The sequence below is a fragment of the Zalophus californianus genome, chromosome 1 (genome assembly GCF_009762305.2).
Source record: "Zalophus californianus isolate mZalCal1 chromosome 1, mZalCal1.pri.v2, whole genome shotgun sequence".
NCBI lineage: Eukaryota > Metazoa > Chordata > Mammalia > Carnivora > Otariidae > Zalophus > Zalophus californianus.
In genome coordinates, this window is record NC_045595.1 from 135,674,826 (window position 1) to 135,697,000 (window position 22,175).

The following is a 22,175-nucleotide window of genomic DNA, read 5'->3' on the forward strand; positions in this document are numbered from 1 at the left end:
CAGTGTGGACAGCACTGTGCTCTAGGGTCCCCCGTCTTTCCCTCTTGGCGGCCACGTGAGGACTAGGTACACGGGACCCGTGTCCCATCCCAACTGGGTCTGTGTGTGGCCCCCGCAGGGCCCTCCCATGCCCCCTCCAGGAAGTCACACCAAATGAGGACTCAGAGCGTCTTGGCCAGTTACCACGTGCTGGAGGCCTTCCCCTCATCCCAGCCACTTCCTGTGACACAGCTCTTCTCTTATCCCCTGTTACAAACAAACAAAAAAACACAACTACCTCAGAAAGAATAGGCAGCCTGCCTACGAATGTCATCTAGTGCCCGGTGAGGCCAGGGTTGGGCTCGGGCAGCCGCTGCAGTGTCCCAGGCACTTGGGGAGCAGGCCCGGCCTCCCCTACACAGGCCGCAGTCACGCCGAATGGCTGTGTCGGCACTAAGAAGTATTGGGGAACAACAGAAAGAGGCTTTTAACTACAAGTCGTGCTTGCTTGGTAAGTTTTCCTGTCTTCTTAAAAGGGGTGGTACCTATATTTTTGACAGTTAAAAATAATCCTCTCCCCAGAAGTGAATTAAATAAAATGAAATTGATATTTTCCCTGAAATACAGGACAAACATGCCAGAAATCACAAAGAATCTTTGCAAGTTCAAGTTCTTGAAAATAGGGAGACAAATGCCAGTGATTTCACTCTGGGCCAGGAGAGCCCAGTGGCTGCCTGCTCAGACACCTAAAATGGCCAGTTCCAGATCAGCCAGGATATGTGATTGTTCAGCAGCTGTTTTTTGAGCATTTGCTGGCTGTAGAGCATGGGGAGCAGAAAGGAGACAAAGATACGGTTCTGAAGTGCAGGGGGTCCACAGTCTGACAGACGAGACTGACACACAGAGAATCACACTGTAGTGAGTGCGACATAAGGGTGACACACGGGGCCCGCGGAAGCCAATCTGTTGAGAGGACTGGGGCACACACACGAGGCATTCTGGGGAGAGTGCTGGCTCCGTGTCTCACATCCAAGAGTGTGATCTGGGCCCAAAAATGTTGTAGTACCAGGGAGATTTTGATGGTTTATGTAGATGATGGGAGAGCATGTTGCAGACAAAGTCCTGCCGTGGCAAATAAGCCATATATGGTTATCAGATATCTCCGTAACCTCTCAAGCTTTGCTTATCAGCCCTGGAGGAGGTGAAATCTTTTTGCGGGGTTTTAATGTCCCACAGATTCTGGGATATTAAACCCCTCTTGTTCATCTTTGTACCCCAGACCCGATACTAGTAGGGACTCCGGAGATATTTGTTAAACCAGAGAGCTGGATCTTAGTGCATGAGGCCTGGGGGGGATAGGGCCAGAGCCTGCATAGGCAGGAAGCCTTCAGCAGACAAGCCGACCTCACGCAGGCCTGGTCCTTCCCCTCTCGGCCTCCCCACCGCACTTTTTGAGCCTGTAGAACCATGGAAAGAGTACAGAAATCCCTGCCTCAGTGATTATTAGTCATTTCCTGTATGCTTCCTTTTGAAAACTAGGGTCTTATACCAGGAAGGATTTTAAGACGGGTGAGCATCTACTAGGTCCTAGGCGTGTCTACAAATAGCTCACCCATTTTGCCTCAAATGACTTGTCTTCACTTTACCACGGAGCCAGTATGCCCAGCCAAGAATAGGGCATGTCCATCCTATGGCTTCCGGGAGGGTTCCAGGGTGGCCCCAGCAGCTGCTCCTCCGCTGAGTCTCTGGCGGCCCGGGGTGATGGCTTGCATGTAACCCTCAGGTACTTCACACATGCAACAGCCAGATTTTTCCATTCCTGCGGGGCGTCATCCTTGGAAACCCCTTCTTGTGGTATTTCCAAGGAGTTTAAGGGCCTAACAGAGGACTAAGACCCTGAGAAGCCACCCCTGCACACTTCTCTAGGCAGGTCATGTTGTTTGCAGTCATGTGTGGGTCTCTGTGTGTATGTGTCTCTGTGCTTCCTATTTGTTCTCCTGGCAGAGGGGGACTAGGGTTTATAAGGTAAAGGCCCTGTTTATGACCCTTAATTGGTTATGAATATTTTATTCCTATTAGGCAAGTCTCCTAGCCTTCTCTTCCTCAATTTACACAATCCCGTTCCCTTATTTAGTAAAACAGATGTAGGGCTTGCAATTCCATAAGATTCAAAATAAACCATGTGGCAGGAGCATCCTTATTAAACTTTATTATATCCAAGGGTTGCTAAAATGCATGTGAACCTAGTATGTTGAAAACCAACATCCCTGATCTGTGGGTGCCTTAGGAAAAAAGAAGTGCGAAGGGAATGGATGATTTGGTACAGCGGAATCAGTAGGAGGTAAAATACCCCTCAACCTGAGAGTTTCCTGTTACACAGGCCTCCGGACAGGAAGTCTCCCGCCCTGAGCCTTTCTAGCAACACAGGGTAGCAACACAGTGTAGACTGGGGACTAGCATTCTCGGTACTGCCCGCGAGCATGTTAGAAACCCAACACCTCAGACCCCACCCCAGACCTGCCACCTGGACTCTGCATTTTAACAAGATCTCCCAGGGATTCTTAGGCACATTCAGATCCAAGAAGTACTAGATCAGAAAGCGTGAATTCTGCATTTTCTGTCTCAGTGAGCAAACCCCCGGGGGCTAGAGTCATTTATTCTATGCCTAGAATAGACTCATCTGCCCATAGTATATCCTGGGGGGTGAAAGCAGGATTCTGTTTTTAGCAGTGGCATTTTCTACTTATGACCTGACCTTCACTTTCCCAAAATGATTTGAGTTGGTTTCCAAAATACGTCCAGTAGGGTGAAATAAATGAGGAAAACTGTATTATAAAACTGGGTTACAATTGCATACATAAATGTTTGCCACAAAGTCCTAAGCAGTTGCTAGGTGTACTAACCATTTAGCCCTGAGCTCCATAGTGATAAAAACAAAAAAGAAAATACAATTATTAGCAGGTCTGTGTCCAGTACAGCTTTTCTCAGCAAGGTCTGATGGGAATTTCTTCAGTGGGTCACCGTTAAGTGGCCGGTACCATCCACACTTATGTAACGAGTACAATAGTGCATTTCACGAGATTTTTTTTTTCTTACAATATCCCTTCAAGGCAAAGAGCTGTTTTATAAAAGTACCTCTATAAGGAGAGAGCTTTTCTGGCTCTTGCTGCTTCGTCATATGCTAACTTGGCGTTTAAACCTGCTGTGTAACTAACCAGCCTTCCCCTCACCATAATCCCCACCCTCCACTCCCTTCCCTAGTCTACTACTGGCTTGTTTCTGTTTGGACCTCCTTTATGAAACACAGAGCAACCGGGGAATAAGCAAAGGTGACATCGGGGTGGCTGGGCCCTTGTCATATGGCCTGTGGCAGTGGCAGGCCCCACAGCTGAGGCTTTGAATGGCCAATGAAAGACAAGTATCCCCCTTGTCCTTAACCTGCCCTGCTCCCCAGTTTATGCCAGTGATACTAAAGGGATATGGGAAATCAGGTGGCAAAACCATGTTTTTTGTTAAGTATCTCGAAGGTAATTAGGTAATTTTTCTTGTTTTGCTTTGTTTAAGCTAGGTGTGTAGTGTTTCTCAGACTTTCCGATCTTCTTGAGCTTGGATCTTCCCTGTGTATTTTACTTAGTATCTGTCAGAAGTGTGATACTCCACACACACGATCTCCAAGAATATGATCGTTTTCCTGCCAAATAATAGAGAAAAGCTGTCTTTAAAAATTGTCAAGCAAGTTTAAACATTCTCAGAGAATGATCTCTCCATGTGTCTGGCAGACCCAGAGACACGGAACAGAATGAAAAGCAGAGCCTCTGTGGGTCCCCTCTTCTCTTTTCTGGCTGCTTTGGATCGTACCGTCCTTCTCAGGATTTCCACGGAGCGGCCTTGTCCTCAGCCATCCCCACATCACTCAGGGCACCCAGAACTAAGGTGTTACCTTAGTGGGGCACCACTATGGGGTTCCAGGGGCCATGAGCTGTGAGCCTTCTCTCTGATAGCTGCCTTCTGGACCTTACAGGAGATCCTTTTCGCCCGGCCAGGAGGTGAGGTGGTAAAACAGCTTCCCACTAGGCTAGCGTGAGTGATTGCAAGGGTAGTGCTTCTTTTGTCTCTCTGAGCTCTTGGTCCATTGTACCCCCTAAGGATAGTAAAAACTTTGAGGAGAAGAAGCAAAGTCCTTCCTGGAAGACAAATTATAAATTTATGTAACCTCTGTGTAATGCTTTTTTTTTTAAGTTCAGAATTCTTCTTAGGGGGAGAAAATGGACATGACCGTACCTTCCTCATAGAGCGGCACCCTGTCACCATCCAGACCCTTCGTCACTGAAATCCTCCTTTACAGATACATTCATTGTGTATTTAGTGATGCTTTGATTCATGCCAAGAGAGGTTCATAATGAATACAGAACAAAGACTTCTTTTTACTAATCTTACACATAAGCATAACACCTGAAAGCAACATTTAAGGGGATCTCTAAATTGTAGTAATAAAAGCTAGCATGTACGGAGCCCTTGTGAGGTGCCAGCCATGTTAACAACACTTTAAATCTGTATCTCATCTAATTTTCAGTGACCCCATAATTTTCTTCTCTCACGGGTAAGGCAGTTGAGGCTCAGAAAAGTAACTTACCTGAGGTCACAGAGCAAGTTAGTGTCAGAACTGCTATTCCAGTTTACCTCAGACTCCAAAGCCTATGGCTGCCTCCCCCGGGATCCCATTTCTTTCCTGTAGGTAAGAGCGTTGGACCAGACCCACGGAGAGTAGACTAGAAGCTCAGGATCAGCGTGTCCGCCACCGTTGCAGGCGGAACGAAGCCAGACAGCTGTGGAAATAAGTTAAACTTCACCTCTTCCAAAAACCAGTAGACTAACCTTGCAACCCCGTTAAGTGGCTGCCAGTTTTATCATGAAACAGGGAAAGGACGTGATTTTGTATTTACAAAGCACCCTCCACGACCGCCTCTAAGAAGGGGCATCTGTGCCCGCCAGCTTCAGCAGGGGGTATGGGAATGCAGGCCTGGCCGGAGCGAAACTGCTCTGCGCGTAAAGGCCAACGGGGGTCAAGGAGCCCCGAGGGAAGCTTGTGCGTGGAGACCTAGAGAGACCACAGTGGGGACAGCCCCTCCACAGGTCAGCCTGCAGGGTGGCACCAAGGGGCTTCGGAAGGACATGCCTATTTCTAATTAATGTCCAGTATGGTCTCTCACTGCTGCTAGCCTGGATTTCCTCGGAAAGGCACGAAGGAAGACTGGGTTCTGGGTCAGCACTGGCCAAGGGCAGAGGCCGCCCGCGCGCACCGGTGTTTACCTTCTCGTTTCTGATTTCCAGGCAGCCTCGGAACCCGTCCTGGACCCCCAGCAAATCCAGGCGTTTGATCAGCTTTGCCATCTCTACCGAGGAAGCTCCCGGGTAATGTTTTTGGGGTGGCTTACATTTTTATTTCCCGGTTTATAATTACTGTTTGGGAAGGGTGGCGTCCTCCGGCCCTCACCCCAGCCGCCGCCTCAGTTTGGAGCCCTGGCCCCAGGGAGCACTCGGGAGTTAGCAGAGGACACGGAGGACGGGGGCAGAGCTCCGTCCCATCTGTGTGTGTACTGCCTTCTGGGGGCCTTTGTTTATACTAATGACGGCCCCGTCTGCGCCGGCCGAGTGTGTTTGGCCGTGAACACAAATGCTGAATGACGGGTACCCAAGACAGACGTGGAAACGCAGGCAGCCAGGGCGCCTGCCCGGAGCCTGTCTCCGGCGTCCTTCTCTCTCCTGCCATCCTTGGCACGGGGCGCACACTCGCCTGGTTTAGCAGGGCTGCTCCAGCGTCCCCGTCACCGCTGTGTGCCGGCTGGCAACGTGGAGGAAAAGGAGAGCGGGAGGAAATAAACTATGTCCTTACAGTTCTAGAAGGTGTAGATCTCATTTTCCATTGTCCAGAACTTAGGCGCACAACTGCACCTGGCTGCAGCGGACACTGGGCAAATGGGTCTTTATTGCCAAGGGCCAGGGGCTGAAATGACTGGGACCCGTCCGGAACCATAGAAGAGGACGGCCCGGGAGACCTGCTAGCAGTCCTGCCCCCGCGTCCGGCTGCACGCTCCCCAGGCACGTCCCGAGGGTGTCCGATAACTCCCTCCACCTGTTCTTCCTCACCTGCTGCCTGGGCACCCCAGCTAGTCACCCAGAGCAGAAGCCTGGCAGCACCCCCCCGCTCCCCACAACTCCCCGGGGAGCCCCCGGAGGCATCTTCTCTGTACCTCCTGTGGATTTCTCCCCTTTCCCTCCAAACGGTCACTCGCAGAGGCCACTGCAGGTCTTCTGTCCCTGCTGCCTGGGGAATCGCTCCAAACCCCAGTGTCTGGTCACCCCCTTGTTAAAAGTCTTTCCTGCATCTCATCCCCGGAAGGTGGAGTCCAAACTACCACCTTCTCCACGTCCCAAGTCCTACCTAGACTCCAGCAGGGCCCGATTTGTTCTTGGTGCTCAGCTTGAGCTCGCACACACCGTGTGTGGCTCTGCTTCTGTGCCTGGACTCCCTGCCCGCCTCCCTGCTCTTGTGCAAATACCTGCTGGGGGCCAGGGGCGGGGGGGGTGGCAGCCCCGAGGAAAAGTGGTGTTCCCTCTTGGAGAGTTGGTTTTTATTCCAGGAAGCTTCCCCAGGGGTCTCTGGAATGGGGCCCAGTGGCTTTACTGAGCTCTCAGCCTCAGCCAGGCTCTGCCCCACGAGTTGGCTTTCTGAGCCTCCTAAGGAAGCTCTGCTTCAAACTGTGGAGCCATTATTCAGGATTCCTTGATTTCCAGATCACAAAGTTACAGAAGTAGAACACAGACAGATCTTCTCTTAGGAAATAGAAAATATTTTTTCAGTTGATCTTTCTAAACCTCACAGGGTCTGAATGACTTTGAGAACTTTGAGTTTATGTAACATCTGTTGCCTGTTCTGTTCCTAGTCTTGTACAGAATTGTTCTTAGGGAGAACTTCACAGGCTGATGGGCAGCCGAGAGGGTTAGTGAGGATGAGAAGTGGCAAAGATGGGGCTCAGTGGACCAAGGGACATCTGTCTCCCGGGCAGGATGATGTGAGTGCATGCGCCTGCCGTGCGTCCCTCACCAGCTGAGTAACTCGCAGGTGGGGCTCCTGAGCCAGTGTCGTCAGCTGGGCCCTAGAGGGTCGCTGGGGCCGGAGTGCTTTAGATAAATGGGCACTTTGAACTGAGAGGCCCGTCTGCTGTCTCTCCAGTTCCCACAGTCCCTCGTAGTGAGTTTTCCACAGAAGTGATAAATGGATACATGTGACCCTCGTGCCGTCACTGCCTGGATGGAGAGAGAACCCCTTACCGGCTAGATCAGCAGAGGACAGAGTTCCTGGCAGGGTGGGTGAGTAGGAACGGGTAACAGACCAGGGAAGGCAGAACCATAGGTGGCTCGGCTAAGCAGAAATTGCCACGTGGACCTGGGGTTGAGTCCTGCACCACCACTCACCCCTGAGTGACTTAGGACACATTAACTCTGAGGACTCTGGGTGTTGTACACAGAGGGTTCTTGTGGAAGGTTAGAAACCATACACACATAGAGGACGTAGCACAGCGCACTCGTCGCAGTGACCTTGCACTAGTAGAAGTTCCTGCAGACGTGGGGTCCGGAGCCTGACCCAGACATGACAGCCCTGCCATGTCTCACGGCTCCCTCCTCACAGCTGAAGTCGGGGCCAGACAGGTTACACAAGAGACGTCAGAGCCAGGGATCGTAATCCAGGGTCATTGCCCTGGGATCCAGAGCCAGTTTTATTCTTCCCTGCGGTGTAGCCCCGTCCCTTGTGTATCTGAGGCAGGGGAACTGAGGCTCCTCCGCCTCTGATCCGCACACCTTGGCTGATGGGTGTCCCTTCTTTTGCAGCTGGCTCTCCTCACAGAGCTCTCCCAGAATCGCAGCAGTGAGAGCTACAGGCCATTCAGTGGCTCCCAGAGTGGCCCTGCTTTCAACAGCATCTTCCAGAATGAGAATTTCCAGCTGCAGCTCATTCCCCCACCTGTGACTGAGGACTGAGGCCTCTTGGGGGGCCTGGCACTGGAGGCCAGACACGATCCTGATGCAGCCAGGGAGGGACCCCTCTCTCACTGGCTTGGCCCCTCCGCCTGCCCCCTTCTGAGCCAAGGTTGGTTGTCCATGCCTGGGCCTTTCTCCACACCCATCATCCCCCGGGGAGACTCCCTATCTCTCCCAGGATGTTGCAGCAGCATCAGTTCACCAACCAGTTGATTTTGTTTGCTTGTTCAGCAAAGGAATGTCTCATACTTCCATCCAGCTTTTTAAGAACATATGCTTTGCCCTTTGGGACTTTTTCCAGTTTCCCTGAAGCTTCGAGAATAGATGGGACTCGGGCAGATGGCATTCAGGACTCTGTCCTGCTTGGTCCCCTCCAGCTGCTGGGTAACATGGAGGAACTCGAGCTCTTGCTGCCGTCGGGAAGATGGAACAGTGCTGGGCCAGGCTGGAGGAGAACTGAAAGCAAACACCCGGGGGCAGGGCATCGCCCTTTTGATGCGTTTATGTGAAAACCCATTTGAGTGTAAGCTTTGCCCTAACAAACAATAAATGCCTCTGTGTTTAAGTTCTGCAGGCCTGCTGGCCAGCTCTCGGTCTGTCCAGTCACGGGGGACATGTAGAGCCCTTGTTGCCACAATTCAGTTTTCTTTTGTTTAAGATTTTTTTTTAAATTTATTTATTTGACACAGAGAGCAGGAACACAAGCAGGGGGAGAGGGAGAAGCAGGCTTCCCGCTGAGCAGGGAGCCCGATGCGGGGCTCGATCCCAGGACCCCGGGATCATGCCCTGAACTGAAGGCAGATGCCCAATGATTGAGCCACCCAGGCGCCCCCACAATTCAGTTTCATTAGTTCAAATTCAACCCTCTTTTACAGAAAAAAAGAAGCTGAGACTCACATGATGAATAATTTAACCAAGGCAGCACACACCTGAAACGGCAGGGGGGCTCGGTCAGTTAAGTGTCCGACTCTTGACTTCTGCTCAGGTCGTGATCTCAGGGTTGTGAGATCGAGCCCCACATGGGGCGCCATGCTGAGCATGGAATCTGTTTAAGATTCTCTTTCTCCCTCCCTCTGCCCCTTCCTCCCCCCCCCCCGCCCCCCCGCCGGCTCTTAGTGCTCGCTCTCTCCCTCAAAAAAGAAAAACAGCAGAACAAAGTTGAGTGCAAGATGGCAGTGTAACAAGATCCTGAACCCGTCTCCTCCCAGGGGCACAACAATCAACAACTACATACGGAATAATTCCCTCTGAAAGGGAACTGAGAATGGAACAACAAAGCCTGAAAGGACAACATCAAGCTGGGACAGAGGCAAAGACATGGACTTGCCGGGGGAAAACATCAGCCACGGGGAAGCACAAGTGTGTACAGAACTCTTCCCTGAGGAGTGAGGGATTTGAGCTGCACATCAAATACACCCCAAACCTTAGATCACCCACAGGAGATCAGGAGAGATGAGCCCCCAAAACACCAGGTTTTGAAAATCAATGGGGATTATGTCCAGAAAAACTATTAAACTGTAAAGAATGGAAAACCCACTCTTAAAGAGCTAAGGCAGAGACTGTACCCAGAAACCAGTGCAAAAACACCCAATTTAAAAAGCACATAGACTAAGTAAAGGAGACCCATTTATTAACCTTAAAGCATCTGCCAAAGAGACAGGAAACAGCAGATTCCCCCTAGAGGCTGAGATACTGGTGGGCCATTTTGGAATTCTCTGTCTAATATGCTAGCCCCGCCGACAGCCCCACCCAAACGCACTGCAGTAGGCCTCACACCCCGCAGTCGGGCCAGGGGCCAGCCCGCCCCCCAGAGTACCATGGCCATAGCCCAGCACAATAGGAGGGAGCACACAGCTCGCATAGGGGACCAAAGGAGATTGTCCTTCTGCATCCCACAGGACACCTACAAAAGGCCACTTCAGTATTGAGAGAGGTCACTGACTTACCTAATGCTCAGAACCGTGGGGAGGTAGGCAAAATCGGGGGACAGGAGAACAGCTCCAAACAAAAGCACGAGGCCTCAGGAGAAGGACTAAATGAAACAGAGATTTGCAAACTACCTGATAAAATGGTCATAAGGATGCTCACCAAACTCGGGAGAAAAATGGACGCACACAGAACTCCCAACGAGGAGAATATATAAGAAAGTACCAAACAGAAGTTATAACTGAACTAAAAAAATACCCTAGAGGGGGTTCCACAAGGGACTGAAGTAGAAGAACAGATCAATGAGCCGGATGAGGAGCAATGGAACTCGCCCAGACAAAGCAGCAAAATGAAGAAAATTTTTTAAAAAGTGAAAATACCTTAAGGGACCTTTGGGTCTTATCGAGTAGAATAGCATTCACATTACATAGATCCCAGAGAAAGAAAAAAAGGGCCAAAAAGTTTATTTGAAGTGAAAACTTCTCTAATCTGGGAAAGGAATCAGACATCCAGGTCCAGGATCAACCAAAGAAAACCACACCAACACACATTATAATTAAAATGGTAGAAACTAGGGGCGCCCGGGTGGCTCGGTCATTAAGCGTCTACCTTTGGCTCAGGTCATGGCTCCGGGGTCCTGGGATGGAGCCCCGCATGGGGGTCCCTGCTCAGTGAGTCTGCTTCTCCCTCTGCCTTTGCTCCTCCACTCCCCCCCCCCAGCTTATGTTCTCTCTCTTTCAAATAAATGAATAAAATCTTTTTAAAAAAATCGTAGAAATTAGAGAATCAGGAGCAGCAGGAGGAAAAACAACTTGTTATATATAAGGAAAACCCCATAAAGCTATCAGATTTTTCAGCAGAAACTTTACTGACCAGGAGAAAATGGCATGACATATTTGACGTTCAGAAAGGAAAAAACTTCCAACCAAGAATTCTCTGCCCAGCAAGATGACCATTCAGAATTTAAGGAGAGATTAAGAGATTGAGAGATTTTTGCTTTCCAGATAAGCAAAAGCTAAAGGAGTTCATCACCACTAAACCAGCCCTACAGTTAGTGTTTTAAAGGGATTTATTTTAAGCTGAAAAGAAACGGCACTAATAAGGAAGCATATTAAAGCAAAAATCTCACTGGAAAGCAGTCCCTGGCTAGCTCAGTCAGAATAGTGTGTAACTCTTGATCTTGCGATTGTGAGCTCAAGCCCCACATTGGGTGTAGAGATAAAATATTTTTTAAAAATTCCACTGGAAAAATATAACAAACCTAGTGGATCAATCACAAGGCAAGCATGAAGGTTAAAAGACAAAAGTAGTAAAATTAAGGAAGGTGGTCCAAGATGGCAGCAGAGAACGACCCTAAACTCACCTCCCCCCACTGACACACTTTATATACACCTATGTAGAGAGCAATTCCTTCAAAAAAAAACTGAGGGCTGATCGAACAGCCCAACAAACAGTAGAGGGACCACATAGAGAAGACTAGGAGAGATGGAGACATGGTAACCATGGGAACACACCCCCCAGTGTGATAGGGAAGGAGGTCACTGAGGGTCCCAGTCCAGACTCCCCTACCCTGAGGCACAGTAAAAACAACAGGGGCTTAAAGGCTAAATGGATTATAAGCGAAGCGAATCCATCTACTAACCTTAGGGCAGCCACCAAACTGGCAGGGAACCGCTGGAACTCTCCAGGGTAAGAGGCGTGGTCCGTGCCATTTTTTGCACTCGTCCTCCACCTCGATAGCATAGGCAGGAACAGGGTCCAGGCGCTCACACCAGCCTGTTAGGACTGCCCCACTGCACCCTGGACCCCTGGCCTACACCAGCTCCAGCCATCCCCTTCAAGATAGCTCTGGCGCAGTGCACTCTGAGACTACCCCCTCCACTCCCAGCAGGCAGCCAACCCAGCCATCCCACCAATACAGCCCCAGTGCAGCACACCCAGGGATTCCCTCCCAGCCCATGCCCACTGTCCTGCAACGGCCCCAGGGCTCCTCTGGTCTTTGCACATTCCAGCCATCTCACCAGGGTGGCCCTGGCATGGTGTACCCCAGGACCCCCAGCCTGCCCCAGCTCCAGCCAGCCTGCCAGGTCAGCTCTGGCATTGTGCACCCAGGGACCGCCCCCAGGGTGGCCCTGACAAGGCACACCCTAGCTCCCCCAGCCCATGCCCACTCCAAATCCAGCTGTCCCATCAAGGTGGCCCTAGCGTGGTGCACCCAAGGATGCCCTGGCATGTGCTCACTCCAGCTACAACTTCTGTGCCAAGGCAGCCCTGACATGGAGTGAGTGCCCTGAGATACCCCTCCACCCCAGCCCACACCCGCTTAGCTCCCGCCAGCCTGCCAAAGCTTCCAGTCACAGTCTCCACAGGAAATGCTCCTACACGAGGCCACTCCTTCCAGACCAGGACAGGTAGCCGTTCCACCTAATTTATAGAAGCAAACATAGAAAATCAAAATAAAATGAGACAGAGAAATATGTTTCAAACAAAAGAACAAGATAAAAACCCCAGGAAAAAAATTATAATGAAATAGAGGTAATTCATCTGACAAAGAGTTCAAAGTAATGGTCATAAAAATGCTCATTGAAATTGGGAGAAGAATGGAGGAACACAGGGAAAACTACAACAAAGAGAAATATAAGAACCAATCAGAGCTGATGATTACAATAATTCAAATGAAAAATACACTAGAGGGAGTGAACGGCAGATAAGATGATGCAGAAGAATGGATCAGCAATCAAAGAGAGAACAGGGGAAATCACCAGAACAGGGAAAAGACACAAGAATTTTGTAAAAGTGAGGATATTTGAGGGGTCTCTAGGAAAACACCAAGTATAATAAAATTCACATTACAGAGGTCCCAGAAAGAGCAGAGAGAGAGAAGGGGGCAGAAAACTTACTTGAAGAAATAATGGCTGAAAAACTTCCCTAACCTGGGAAAAGAAGAAGACATTCAGGTCCAGGAAGCACAGAGTTCCAAATAAGATGAACCCAAAGAAAGCCACATGAAGACATTTATAATTAAAATGGTAAATGTTAAAGAGAGAATCTTAAAAGCAGCAAGAAAAAAACCAAATAATCCTATACAAGGAAAACCCCATAAGACTATCAGCTGATTTGCCAGCACAAAATTTGTGGCCAGAAGGCACTGGCAGGATATATTTAAAGCACTGAAAGTATTCAACCAAGAATACTCTACCTGACAAGATTATCATCTAGAATTGAAGGTTCCCAAATAGGTAAAAACCAAAGGAGTTCATCACTTAACCAACCTTACAAGAAATGTTACAGGGTCTTCTTTAAGTGGGACAGAAAAACTATAACCAGAAATAGTGAAACAAATGAAAGAAAAAATACCACTTGTGAAGGCAAATACATAATAAAGGCAGTGGATCAGCCACTTACAAAGCTAATATGAAGATTAAAAGGCAAAAATAAAAAAATCAACAGTATAAGAAGTTGTTAAGGGATACACAAAATAAAAGATGTAAAATAGAATATCAAAAACAAAACTAGGGAGGGGGAGTAAAAATGTAGTGCTATTAGAATGTGTTCAAACATAAGCAACTATCTGCCTAAAATAGATGTTCTGTGTTTGTTTGTTCCCATATATAGAAACCTCATGGTAACCACAACCAAAAACCTACAATAGATACACAACAAAGAAAGAGAAAGGAGCCCAAACAATATTGAGAGGAAGAAAGGAAGAGAGAGAGGAAGAAAGAGAAAGAGAAAGAAGAGAGAGGATAAAAAAAGAAAAGGAAGGAAGGACGGAAGGAAGGAGAAAGGAAAGAGAGAGAGAAAGAAAGGAAGAGAAAGACAGACAACCACCACAAGGGAAAAGACCAGGAGAAGAAGGAACAGGGAGGAACTACCAAAACAGCCAGAAAACAACAAAACAGCAATAAGTATGTACTCATCAATAATTACTTTCAATGGAAATGAACTAAATTCACCAGTCAAAAAATGGAGGGTGGCTGAATAGATTTAAAAAAAAAAAAGACAACAGGGCGCCTGGGTGGCTCAGTCGTTGAGCGTCTGCCTTCGGCTCAGGTCACGGTCCCAGGGTCCTGGGATCGAGCCCCGCTTCGGGCTCCCTGCTCGGCGGGAAGCCTGCTTCTCCCTCTCCCACTCCCCCTGCTTGTGTTCCCTCTCTCGCTGTTTCTCTCTCTCTCTGTCAAAATAAATAAATAAAATCTTTTTTTAAAAAAAAGACAAGAACTATATATATGGTGCTTACAAGAGTCTCACTTCAGATCAAGAGACATGCACAGACTGAAAGTGAAGGGATAGAAAAAGATAATTCCATGCAAATGGAAATGAAAGCTGGAGTAATTATATGCATATCAGACAAAACACACTTTAAAACAAAGACTAATAAAAGACAAAAAAGGCATTACATAATGATAAAGGGGTCAGGGTGCCCGAGTGGCTCAGTCAGTTAAGCATCTGTCATGATCCCAAGGTCCTGGGATCGAGCCCCATGTCAGGCTCCCTGCTCAGTGGAGAGTCTGCTTCTCTCCCTCTGCGGCTCCCCCTGCTTGTTCTCCCTCACTCACTCTCTTGCTCTCTCTCAAATAAATAAAATCTTTTTTAAAAATGATAAAGAGTTCCATCCAGCAAGAAGATATAACACTTGTAAATATATATGCACCCAACATAGGAGCACCAAAGTATGTACAGCAAATATTAACAGACCTAAAGAGAGAAATTGAAAGCAATGCACCAATAGTAAGGGATTTTAATACCTTACTTTCGTCAATGGATAGATCATCCAGGCAAAAAATTAATTAGAATATATTGGTCTTAAACAACACATTAGACCAGATGGACTTACTAGATATACACAGAACATTCCATCCTAAAGCAGATGGAATGTACATGGAACATTTTCCAGAACAGTCATGTGTTGGGCCGCAAAACAAATCTCAGTACATTCAAGAAAATTTAAATCACATAAAGCATCTTTTCTGATCTGAAACTAGAAATTAATTACAAGAGGAAAATGGGAAAAAACACAAAAATGTGGAAATCGAATAACATGTTACTAAACAACCAGTGAGTCATCAAAGAAATCAAAGGAGAAATAAAAAATTACCTAGAGACAAATGGAAACAGAAATAGAACATATCGGGGTGCCTGGGTGGCTCAGATGGTTAAGCGTCTGCCTTCAGCTCAGGTCATGATCTCCAGGTCCTGGGATCGAGTCCCACATCCAGCTCCCAGCTCAGTGGGAAGTCTGCTTCTCCCTCTCCCTCTGCCTCTCCCCCTGCTTTTACTCTCTCTGTCTCTCTGTTTCTCTCTAATAAATAAATAAATCTTAAAAAAAAAGAAATAGAACATATCAAAATCTATGGGGTGCAGCAAAAGTAGTTCTAAGTGGGATGTTCATAGCAATACAGGCCTACCTCAAAAAAATAAAAATCTTTCTTTACACCTAGAGAGTGTAGGTGTAAAGAACTAGAAAAACAACGTCAAGTATTAGTAAAAGGAAAAAAATAATAAAGATCAGAATGGAAATAAATGAAATAAAGACTAAAAGGACAAAAGAAAAGATAAATGAAACTAAGAGCTGATTCTTTGAAAAGATAAACAAAATCAACAAACCCTTAGACAACCCAAGAAAAAAGAGAGGACTCAAATAAAATCAAGAATGAAAGAGAAGTTACAGTTGATACTACAGAAATACAAAGGATCATGAGACTACTATGAACAATTATATGCCAGCAAACTGGACAACCTAGAGGAAATGGATAAATTCCTAGAAATAAACAATCTTCTAAGACTGAATTATGAAGAAATAGAAAATTTGAATAGTCCAATTACTAGTAAGCAGATTGAAAGAGTAATCAGAAACCTCCCAATAAAGAAAAAAAAAAAGGTCTGGGATAGGTTGGATTCATTGGTGAATTCTACCAAACATTCAAAGATTTACTACCTGTCCTTCTCAAACTATTTCAAAAAATTGAAGAGGAGGGAAAGCTGCCAAACACATTTTATGGGGCCAGCATTATCCTAATACCAAAGCCAGACAAGGACACCAAAAAAAAAAAAAATAGGCCAATATCCTTGATGAACATAGATGCAAACATCCTCAACAAAATATTAGCAGATGAAATCCAACAATACATTAAAAGGATCATACACTATGGTCAAGTGGGATTTATTCCAGATATTCAAGGATGGTTCAATATCTGCAAATTAATCAACATGATACATCACCTTAACAAAATGAAAGATAATGATCATATGATCATCTCAACAGATACAAAAAAACCATTTGACAAAATGCAACATCCAATTATGGGTAAAAAATCTCTCAACAAAGTGGGTATTGAGTACCAAAAGTGGGTACCTCAACAAGTTGTCGTATATGACAATCTTACAACCTAACATCATACTTAATGGTGAAAAGCTGAAAACTTTTCCTTTAAGAACGGGAACAAGAGAGAGAAAAAAGAACGGGAACAAGATAAATGTGCCCACTTTTACCACTTTTATTTGAGAAGGTATTGGAAGTCCTAGCCAAAGCAACTAGCCAAGAAAAAGAAATAACAGGCATCCAAATCAGAAAAGAAGTAAAACTATCACTATTTGCAGATAACATGATGCTATATATATAGGATACCCTAAAGAATCCACCAAAAAACTGTTAGAACTAATAAATGAATTCAGTAAAGTTGCATGATACAAAATCAACATACAAGGGCACCTGGGTGGCTCAGTCCGTTAAGCGTCTGCCTTTGGCTCAGGTCATGATCCCAGGGTCCTGGAATCGAGCCCTGCATTGGGCTCCCTGCTCGGCTGAAAGCCTGCTTCTCCCTCTCCCTCTGCTGCTCCCCCTGCTTGGGCTCTCTCTCTGTCTCTCTCCCTGTCAAATAAATAAATAAAATATTTTTAAAAAAATCAACATGCAGAAATCTATGGCATTTCTATACACTGATAACAAAAAACAGAAATTAAGAAAACAATCCCAGTTACAATTGCATTGAAAAATTCTGAAATGCTCAGAAATAAATTTAACCAAGGAGGTTAAAGACCTGTGCACTGAAAATTATAAGATGCTGATGAAAGAAATTGAAAAAGACACAAATGGAAAGATATTCCATGCTCATGAGTTGGAAGAATTAGTAGTGTTAAAATGTCCATACTACACAAAGCAATCTACAGATTCAATGCAATACCTATCAAAATACCAATGGCATACTCCACAGAACTAGAACAAATCATTCTAAAATTTTCATGGAACCACACAAAAGATCCCAAATAGCCAAAGCAGTCTTGAGAAAGAGTAAGTAAGAATAACAGACCCAGGGCACCTGGGTGGCTCAGTTGGTTAAGTGACTGCCTTCAGCTCAGGTCATGATCCTGGAGTCCCAGGGTCAAGTCCCGCATTGGCTCCCTGCTCAGCAGGGAGTCTGCTTCTCCCTCTGACCCTGCCCCCTCTCATGCTCTCTCTCTCTCTCAAATAAATAAAATCTTAAAAAAAAAAAGTAACAAACCCAGAGTTACCACACTCTCTGATTTTACACTATACCACAAATTTAGAGTAATTAAAACAGTATGGCATTGGTACAAAACCAGATACAAAAGTCAATGGAACAAAACTAAGAGCCCCCACCAAAAAATATATATATATAGACAATAAATCTATGACAAAAGATCCAAGAACACACAATGGAGAAAGAACTGTCTCTTAAATAAATGGTGCTGGGAAAACTGGACAGCTACATGCAAAGGAATTAAATTAAATGACTATTTTACACTACACACAAAAATTAATTCAAAATAGATTGAAGAATGTAACACCTGAAACCATAAAATTCCTAGAAGAAAACATAGGCATAAACTCCTTGATATTGATCTTAGTAATGTCTTTGTGGATCTGACTCCAAAGGCAAAGGTAAAAAAGCAAAAATAAACAAATGGGACTACATCAACTGCACAGCCAAAAAAAAAAAAAAAAATCATTAAACCAAAAGGCAACCTACTGAATGGAGAAGATATTTGTAAACCATATATCCAGTAAGGAGTTAGTATCCAAAACATACAAGGAACTCATACAACTCAATAATAACAACAAAACTTGATTTAAAAATGGGCAGAGGATCTGAATAGACATTTCTCCAAAGAGGACATACAAGTGCATGAAAAGGTGCTCAGTATCACCAATTATTAGGAAAATGCAGATCAAAACCACAATGATATATTCTTTAACCCTATTGGAATGTCTGTTATCAAAAAGGCAAGAAATGACAATTGTTGGAGAGGATGTAGAGAAAAGGGAACCCTCGTACACTATTGGTGGAAATGCAAATTGGTGCAGCCACTACAGAATGCAGCATGTTTATTCCTCAAAAAATTAAGAATAGAACTACCATATGATCCAGGAATTCAACTTCTGAGTATTTATCTGAAGAATATGAAAACACTAATTCAAAAAGACATATGTACCCTTGTGTCCATTTCAGCATTATTTATAATAACTAAGATATGGAAACAACCAAAGTATCCATTGATAGATGAATGGATAAAGAAGATGTGGTATATTTACAAAGTGGAATATTATTCAGCCATAAAAAAGAATGAAATCAGGGCACCTGGGTGGCTCAGTCAGTTAAGCATCTGCCTTTGGCTCAGGTCATGATCCCAGGGTCCTGGGATGGAGCCCCACATCAGGCTTCCTGCTCAGTGGGGAGTCTGCTTCTCCCTCTCCCTTGCCCTTCCCCCTCCACTTGTGCTCTGTCTCTTGCTTTCTCTCTCTCAAATAAATAAATAAAATCTTTTAAAAAAAAGAGAGAGAGAGATCTTGACGTTTACAACAACATGGATGGAACTTGTAGGTCCTATGCTAAGCAAAATAAGTCAGAAAAAGACAATTACCATATGATTTCACTCAAATGTGGAATCTAAAAAAACAAAGCAAATAAACACATAAAATAAAACAAAACAAACTCAGATACAGAGAAAAGACTAGTGGTTACCAGAGGGGAAGGGGGTTGAAGAAGGGTGGGCAAAATGGTTGAAGGAGTCAAGTGTTTGGTGATGGATGGTGGTGACCACTTTGTAGTACATACAGATAATGGAAATAAAAAGCTCTACACCTGAAATGTAATTTTTTAAGTGACAGATCAGGGATTTGAACTCAGAACTGTGATTCCAGATATTCCGGATGCTCCCTGCCCAAATTACATATCAGGTTTCTCAATGAGCCTAAAATTAAAGCCAAAGGCACTGGATATTCTCAAAACAAAATTTGGTAATTGCCCTTCTTCATTTTATAGTCTAAAGAGCAAAAGCTATTCTGAATATCAGAACTTCTGTTCAAATCAAGGCCAGTAAACAACAAATGACTCTTCTTTAGCCCCTGCCCTATTTTCTCAGTCCTTGAGTTCTTTAACTTCTCATTCCAGTGACAGTACCATTGAGTAAATTATAGCATCTTGAGATTCAGGTCATGCCTTCCTAAGAGTATACTCTGGATTGGATTTGAAGAGCCCTCTTGTCTCTGCTGAGGGTAGATGAGGAACGGACTCTGAGTGCTGGGCAGGCCTGGGCACTGGGGATGTGGCAGGCCTGAGCTGAGCCCCAGTCCCTGCCATCTGGAAGCCACCGTCCCTGTCCCTTCTCATGGCACTGAGCAGATGTTCTACTCCGCAGTGATGTCAGGTCCTGCTTCGAAGCAGTCCCTTAGGGGCAAGTATTTGTCCGGAAGTATTTCTAGACTCAGCAACATCTAGACTCTGCTGACATCTCCATGGAGCTCACAGAGGGGAGCAGGGGAGCTCCCAGGATCCAGGAGCAGCCTAAGAGCCAGCAGCTCTAAGGGTCCCCCACTCCAGCCCCAGTGCTGAGCTCCAGCGGCTTTACTAGGTCACATGCTCACCCCTTGGCTGTGACAGATGGTAAAGGAAGGCTCTGGGGAGGAAATTTCCATAGACCCTTCAGGTGCAGTTTGGGAGAGCAGGTACCTGGTCTGAAGAGTCTCTTCTCAAGCTGCCCCGCTGTGGGGGAGGAAGAGATGACCCTCTGAAAGGACATCAAGGCCCTGATGGGGGAGGGGAGTGGATCTGGTTGGTCAAAACACAGCAGTATCCATCACAGCTTTGTTCCTTCCTGGTAAACAGTAAGTATTTGAATATTACTGTGGCCCACCTGAAAACGGTTACTCTCAGCTCCCAGCTTCAGCCGAGTGCCCCTGCCCACTGTGTTTGCCGCCCACCACCCCACCACCACCACCAAGGGGAGAGTCCCGCCCAGTTCTCCACAAACAGCAGAATGGACTGCCGGAAAGAGTGCTGGGTTGCCACTCAGGAGCCCCACCACTGGCCCACATGAGAGCTGAGGAAGGCTGTCTGCTCTTCTGAAAAATAAAAATAAAAATGATCTGCTCCATCTATAGCAAAGGTCCAAATGATGGGTGGGAAGACGATTTCCAAAGGTAACACTGCCAACCAGAACCTTCTGTGGTGAGGGGGAGGGAAGGTGTCTGTGGAGGAGGGAAGCCAACAGGGGGCCTCATCAATGATGAATGCTTTAGTGAATAAATAATTCAGAGCTTTGGGGATCCTTTTAGAAACAGCGTGTTTCCACTCAGCTCTGCCTACAGAAAGTGTTTTTCCAAAGGTGCATCTCCAGAATTAGATGCTTTTGACGTGCCCGAAGATTCAGGGAAGGCCTCTTCGTGTGTTGTCCTCTGGGCAGCCCACCACCAACTCCAGGCCCCAGGGAGTCAGAGCACCCTTGAACTTCTGGAGGGCAGCTCTGGCTCACCAGCTTCCATCCCAGGGGCCCCTCCTTCTGCCAACAGCCTCCTCTACACGCTGATACTCTATGAAGCCTTGCATAGCTCCTGGAGGAAAATGGCAGTTTGATTCACCCTTTGTCCACACTTGGGGGGGCTTCCTCTCCGTCCCCATCACTTGAGAGCAGAATTGCGTTCTGTACACTCCCGTATCCTCCATAGCACAGTGCTTAAAATGTAAAGGTATTACCATATTTTCTTTAAAGTCACTTTTTTTATGGACAGAATGTTCACAAACCTGATGCGTACACCTGGATGAATTCAGTGAAGACACCTGTAGAACCAGCACCTAGATCAAGCAAATAGAAATGACCAGCACCCCAGAGGCCCCCTGAATTCTCTGTTCATCATGCCCTGCAAGTTAACCACCATCCTGACTTCCAATAGCATAGTTTTGCTTGTCTTGAACTTTATATAAATAAAGTACATTATGTACGCTTTTGGAAGTGGCTTCCTTCTCCAATTCTGTTTGTGAGATTTATCTTTGTTATTCCTTCTCATTGTTGAATAGTAGTCTATTATATGAATATACCATAATTCATCCATTTTTTTAAAGATTTTATTTATTCATGAGAGACAAAGAGAGAGAGAGAGAGAGGCAGAGGGAGAAGCAGGCCCCCAAGGAGCAGGGAGCCCGATGCGGGACTCGATCCCAGGACCCCGGGATCATGACCTGAGCCGAAGGCAGACGCTTAACCGAATGAGCCACCCAGGCGCCCCATCCATTGTATTGTTAATGGGCATTTGAATTGTTTCCAGGATGGGCCTTTTACCATTCTTCTTCCTGTCTTTTGGTGAACATACGTATGCAGTTCTGTTGGGTATAAGCTTAGGAATAATCTTGCAGGGTCAAGGGGTAGATGTAATCGACACCTTTTTGAATATACGCCGGCCTGCATGAATGTCTACAGCTTCGGCGGGGGACACGGGATAGGTATGACAGGAGATGCGCACCCCCACCCTTCACCTGAGCTTGGCTTTTAGTGCACAGGCCCTGATATCTGCTTCCTGTCCCAGCCAGCAGGTAGGTGGTTGGCTCAGGAGACTGACAGGCTCTGCTTATGAAGTTGCTGGTGGGGCTGGGCCTCAGCTTCCCACTGGAGCTCTTCTCCAAAACCGAGGAGCCTGGTGGCCCCCGTTCTTGCCTGACATCTGTTCCCTTAGAACTCTGCACCACGACTATCTCAAAGGTCAGGATCTGCTCCTAATAGTCTGCGGGGTGCCATGTACCAAGACTTCATGGTTTGCCCAACCCAGCCTCTTCTCTCTAGAAGGATGTGTCTGCCCATCACCCGTCAACATTCCCACACTATACTCTCACCTCTACCTGAGATGGTGATTCCTCCCTTCATTCCTCTTTGAGCACCCCCTCCAGACACAGAGCAGTCCCCCAACCCGGGGTCTTCCCAAAAGCTTCTGGCCTATG

The 22,175-nt window shown here is 46.4% G+C and overlaps 1 protein-coding gene across 7 annotated transcripts in view; it reads left to right on the forward strand.

Moving 5' to 3' along the window:
• Positions 1-8,612, forward strand: part of VPS8 (VPS8 subunit of CORVET complex) — a 254,754-nt gene extending 246,142 nt beyond the window's left edge. For 4 of the 7 annotated variants that reach the window (XM_027584601.2, XM_027584610.2, XM_027584603.2 and 1 more), the window contains 2 exons: positions 5,311-5,391; positions 7,870-8,612. In XM_027584601.2, coding sequence (XP_027440402.1) covers positions 5,311-5,391; positions 7,870-8,019 — 231 coding nt within the window. In that variant the 3' untranslated portion in view covers positions 8,020-8,612. The remainder of the gene's footprint in view (positions 1-5,310; positions 5,392-7,869) is intronic. The other 3 variants (XM_027584604.2, XM_027584605.1, XM_027584606.1) reach the window with 2 other exon arrangements.
• The last annotated feature ends 13,563 nt before the right edge of the window (positions 8,613-22,175 follow it).